This window comes from Formica exsecta, unplaced genomic scaffold (assembly GCF_003651465.1).
Source record: "Formica exsecta isolate Colony F162 unplaced genomic scaffold, ASM365146v1 scaffold350, whole genome shotgun sequence".
Lineage (NCBI taxonomy): Eukaryota > Metazoa > Arthropoda > Insecta > Hymenoptera > Formicidae > Formica > Formica exsecta.
In genome coordinates, this window is record NW_021850753.1 from 443,409 (window position 1) to 449,130 (window position 5,722).

The 5,722-nt window shown below is 33.0% G+C and overlaps 1 protein-coding gene across 2 annotated transcripts; it reads right to left on the reverse strand.

Annotated features, from left to right (window-relative positions):
* Positions 1–1,632: 1,632 nt before the first annotated feature.
* LOC115238585 (armadillo segment polarity protein-like) lies at positions 1,633–5,415 on the reverse strand. 2 transcript variants are annotated; one of them, XM_029812550.1, is made up of 4 exons: positions 5,054–5,415; positions 4,556–4,837; positions 3,344–3,440; positions 1,633–1,845 (listed from the first exon to the last, which is right to left on the reverse strand). In XM_029812550.1, exons 1-4 carry the CDS (start codon positions 5,261–5,263, stop codon positions 1,661–1,663), a joined length of 774 nt encoding a protein of 257 aa, XP_029668410.1. In that variant the 5' UTR covers positions 5,264–5,415; the 3' UTR covers positions 1,633–1,660. The 2 variants fall into 2 exon arrangements, with proteins under 2 accessions (XP_029668410.1, XP_029668409.1); XM_029812549.1 differs by having other exon boundaries at positions 3,344–3,455.
* Between the last annotated feature and the right edge of the window lie 307 nt (positions 5,416–5,722).

Below are 5,722 nucleotides of genomic sequence, written 5' to 3' on the forward strand. Positions count from 1 at the left end.
AAAAATGCTTAAAATGCGTGTCCCCTAAGACAACTAAAAAAAAAACTGTTGTGGGCACAAAAAATTTAGTCTCTTGGATCATATAATAAAGAATTAAGTTTATTGTGTATAAAACGTAAAGATATACCAATCTTTCAATACCATGGAAAACAAATTATACATAATTAATTATAATAGTGCAATAAAAACAAATATTAATAGGTAACCTATCGTTTTTACTTTGAATATTCTAATTACTCTTATATTAAAAAAAAAAAAACTATATATAATATACGTACATCTTGTAAGCTTGTTATATCAGTAGGTAGTATAAAATAATTTTTCTTTCTGTTATATCATAAAGATTATTTTTTATAAAAATCGATCACATATGATATCATTTTTATAATGTTCAAAAAAATTAATAAACTTGCGATTATATGTTAACATTTATAATATAACAATGTAATATTTAAATTAAATTTTAAAGTTGTTTATTTACAAGAAATGTTAAATGATTCGTAACAGAAATAAGCTGTAACGATCGATAAAGAAGGTTGATCGTGTGACCCATGGGTCACCATGGATCACCTATGATTTCTTACATCTTAAGCGCCATCTCACACTGTTTTCTTCAGTTGTCTATGATAATATAACAGTGTTATCAACTGTAGAACTTACAGTTTTAAACATAATTTTAAAGCAATATTTATAAATACTTCTTCAATAAAATAGCTAATATTTTCGTTTAATTACAATAACTAATAACTAATTATAAATTTTGATTAATATTAGATATACAAAAAATTATCACAAAAATGTGTTCTTTTTAGATTCAAAAAATATAATATTAATATTTGTAGCAAAAATTAATTAAGGCTGTTAATGATTAAAACTCTATAGATTCGAAAGAACACGGTTAAAGCTATATAGGAAAATATAATAATTATAATAGAATAGATCTCCGTGTTTCGGAAATCATAATTTTTCGCATATCGTATAAAGACATATCCAAGTATTAGGATAAGTAGAATTTTTAGCATTTCCAGCTTTTTAATTAGAGTCCTGTGTAGCACGAAATATAAAAAAAACTCTTAACTTTTAGTTTTAATTTTTACGCTCCAACCAATATTGCAAGAGATATTTCGATTTTTCGTATAATATTTTGCGGAAACCTGAGAGTATACCTGTTACCGGGCAATCATATGAACGTAAAAGAATTAATTAATGCTGCTAATAATTAAAACTCCGTAAAAAATAAAAGATTACAAAACTATAGAAAAATTATAGAATAGACTTCTGTTTCTCAAATCGATTTTTTGTATGTCGTATCACATGTTAAGATATTTAAGATTAAATCCCGAGGGGAGTACGAAAATATTTTGGAGCCCCTTTTTCTCTCTATTCTCCTGATTACTATCTCTTTTGCTTCCATTTTGTTTCAAAATATTAATATATAATGTTTATATACTCGGGTGAATGATCATATTAGGCGATTACATACAGACGATACGGATATGGATTAGCGAATGTTTCACTTTCCGTTCAATGAAACGGACGTGGACTACGTGGATGTGGATCCCAAGACGACTGCGTCCGAATAACGCGTATAGAATCTCACTTACTCTCTCTCTCTCTTTCTCTCTTTCTCCAGTACTTGACATTTCTATATCGTCTTGATTTAAAGATCGGTATCATACCAGGCCGCGACCTGGTTGTTATCTTGCGGCGGTGCAGGGAGCTCTTCCAAACGATCGAAACTCAAATCACCCTCGTGCGCCACGTCCATAGTGTCCATCGCACCATACGTCGATCCACCACCTATCTCCAATCCTTGCATTGAGTCTATTGGTATCTGGTCATAACCTGTTATATGAAAAACAATACCTTGTTTTTTAAAGATTCTGTTATTTACTACTCATAATACATACATCGATAAAAATTACACTGCACACAAAGTGCAGAACTTTATTAATCAGTAAAGCATAATCACTTGGAAAGTGCTTTGCAATTTTTTTAATGGAATTAGAGAGAATTTAACGCTTTTTTAAATGTGTATATATATATATATAATGAAAACAAGAACAATACATAAAGACAAAGTGACCTTTGTTACTGCGAGATATTGTTGATAGCTTGTATTTTAATTTAAGAGTCCATGGGTTAAGCTGCTGTTAAAATAACATACAATTAAATGCATCATTTTATATTAGAAGTAACACTGAAGAAAATAGTAAATTATTTAATAAACTCTGCGTTTTTTTTAAATGCAAGACACAGAGAATTGCTTCATAAAATAGCATTATTACATACAAAATTATTCCGCTCTTTTATACGCCGGCCATATGGAATTATTATTACAATTATATCTATATATATTGTTGCGCTTCTTGTGTTTGTCCTTGCATAAAAGCTATCTTTGGCCGTTATATTTGATATCCGCTATACCTGTCTTCGGAGGATCATCTCCGAACGCGTTACTAAGGGGATCAATAAGTACAGACATCTTGAGAATAGTCACCATCTTGTCGAGTCTCGCGACTGCTGTCATACCATGTGAACGTATATTTTCGACAATTACAATTATTACAATATTTCCCTGTTCTATATTCTATATTCTAAATTCTTTATTAAAATTATAGCAAGTTTGTTTTCTAAAACAGCATTGTTATATCCGACGCGAGTGCTTGTGAGTGAGCGACAGTACGAGAACAAACTGCCAATCAATCGAAATCGACTCGCAGGTGCAACAATATATAAACACATTTTATGGAAACAGAATGAGACTTGTTTTTACTTGGGTCGTTCACGTCAAAACTAGAATTCAATTTTTAGACAGGTAAAAAGACAAGATTATAATCAGTAAAGAACACTTATTTTTCAACGTAATCCCTATTAACATCACAGCATTTTTGCCATCGACGTACTAATGCGTTAATACCGGCAGAATAGGAGTTGTCCTGACGTCTGAACCATTGTAACACACACGTTTTAAGCTCATCTCCTGACTGAAAGCGCCTACCACCCAAATGTTCCTTCAAAGGACCAAACAGGAAATCTGAACGCTTGCAGTTTTTCCCTGGTTTTCTGGGAGATGTGTTACAGTATCTTTCTATTTTGCCGGCATTCGTACGTCGATGCCAAAAATGCTGTGATGTAAATGGAGATTACATTAAAAAATAAATGTTCTTTACTGGTCATAATTTTGTCTCTTTACCTGTCTAAAAATTAAATTCCGATTTTGACATAAATGACCCAAGTATATGTACATATTTCAAATTCCGTCTGCCTTCGATCGAGTAATGAATCGATTATTCGGAAGCAGCACATTCGATAAACGAGATGAATAATACTTATAAATTACCTTGCGGTTGATAACCCCGACCGCCATGGCTGCTATGTACACTAGGAGGTCCTTGGCCATACATACCATCATAGCCTTGATCAGGGCCAAGCATGTCCTGAAGATTAGGTAGCTTAGGTCAACACAAAGCATATCTTCTAAAGAAGGCGTGTCATGACACCTCGAAATACGGACAGATATGCGCTATAGTAGGCAAGTCTCGTATGGTAATAATAACGATTAAGAGAGCTTATATGAATAATATAATAATGGTACAAAAAAAGAAAAAAAAAGGAAACTATTAAATAAACATCTGCAGAAGGAACAAAATGCATTCCCATGCACATGATAATCTTGCAAACTATGAATTAGGATTCTAAGGTGTCTAATTGTAAGTGCATTTCGTGATCTATTGCTCCATTAGGCACAACCATTCTTTTCTTTAATTTTTCAACTTTTGAGCAAATATTGATATAAATATTGATATAAAAATAACGTTAAATCTTGGACATTAATGTATTATAAAGCATAAGCATAAAAATTTTAAATGTAGCTAATATTAATATGTGTTAGCTTTATTTTCTTTTTTTGCTTCAGAGAAGCATACATTTCAAAACTGTTCATACAACGGGTTTATAACTTGTTAAGCAATGTAAAACTGTATGAAATTAGTCTCTTAAAACATTATATATCTACCATTTTCATAAATATAATAATAAAAGTCTACAGTGTAAAATTTGTGGGATAGTTAGAATTAAATATTATAGCACATGAATGAGTACTGCACTATGCCTTAATGGTGCAAATTCTGATTCATAAATAATAATGTTGTAAACATGATTTAAAAACAGTGTGTTCAAAATTTATCTTACAAAGGGAAAATCTTTTATATAAATACCTGAATGTTATAATTAGAAAGATACGGGCTTGTCTCTGAGCAATAAAAAAACTCTATTATCATAACGTGGCACAATTTACCAAACACAATGTAACCATCTAAAGTGTAACATATTTCCATGCTATGATATAAATGTATTTCTGTTTATATCATATTACAAACCTGACAAAGTCCTGGCAAGTACTTGAAAACAACTAATTATAAAAGACAAAATCTGCTTCTATATATACATATATAAAACTAAAGTTTGCTATGTTACAGTGTTTGCAAGTAAATCTATTTCGCCACGGCACGAATAATTTTACGTGCATTACTGTATTTGTTTTCTACGATACCTGGAGATCTGGGGCCACGCTGAAGTCAGTATTATTCCATAAGTTTGTGTCTTCGCGGAATAAGGAATTCGTCAGCTCCATGGAAAGTCGTTTTTTGTACTCTTGGGACTTATCTTCGCTCATACGAAACAATACTGCTGCCGCAACACCTTCGTTTCTGGAGTGAAGTAGTTCCGTCAGTGGGGCAGTAGCACCCTCTTGTTCTATTATCTCGGCACTTTCCTTGTCAGCTGCTAGTTCGCAAAGCACGCGTTGAATGTTTTCAATCTCATTAAATAATAACTGTATGAAAAACAAACCTGTATTAAAATTTTTCGAAAGAAAGAAAGGTGATAGATACAGAACCCTCTATTTTCTTTAGCTATTTTTGATCTCAGACGTGCTATTTTCTTTAGCTATTTTTGATCTCCATCTGCATATGCACCTGATGTTTGTTGGCTTCCAGTACTAGCGACAGATTTATTTTATATAATAAATTTTGCCATGTGGATAACTTACTCTCTGTGTGTCGTGGAATGCAGGCGTCAAAAGTCTTACGAGATGATGTATTGCACCGTGATCGCGTAGCGGACTGTGATTTGCGGGACAAAGAGCCAAATTGCGGATTAGTCCAATAACCGCTTTCACCAACGGCCAGCGCGACGGTGGATGAAGTAATTTGACTATAACTGGAATACCGTAATTCAACCGAACCGAGTTTTGTGCCATTTCCGCTTCATTATGACGCGATGTCAAATGACGTAAAGCGCATACTGCCGGTTCAGTTATTTCTTCTCGATCGCCGGCATTTATAATCGTACGAACGAGCGCGTCGACACCACCGTAATTACATACCGCAACCTGAAAAGAGATTTAAAAATCTTTGTTTATATGCCACATATTATAAGAAACGTTGAAGTCAAGGCTCGAGTAGATATTTGTGTAATAGTCTTCCAGGCTATTAAGCGGTTATTTGAGTTAACCGCAAATAGTTAAGGATGCGTAGAAGGTCGGGAGATGCCGGGAAAGTGGCTAACGGAAGGGATTGTTCTTGAGAATGATGATCACCAGAAAATACTCCGTGGCTGGTGAATAACTCAAAATATAAATATATTCTACCAAATGCACAAACGGATACAGTTTTCTTTGTTACTAGCCTACGAACAGTAGTGTACTCGCGAACAAAAC

Coding starts and splice junctions, on each gene's coding strand:
- LOC115238585 (XM_029812549.1), bottom strand. CDS start 5,263: ATGGCACAAAACTCGGTTCGGTTGAATTACGGTATTCCAGTTATAGTC. Junction 3,456..4,555: donor GCGTGGCCCCAGATCTCCAG/GTATCGTAGAAA, acceptor TGTTGACCTAAG/CTACCTAATCTTCAGGACAT. Junction 1,846..3,343: donor TCGGGGTTATCAACCGCAAG/GTAATTTATAAG, acceptor TTCATATAACAG/GTTATGACCAGATACCAATA.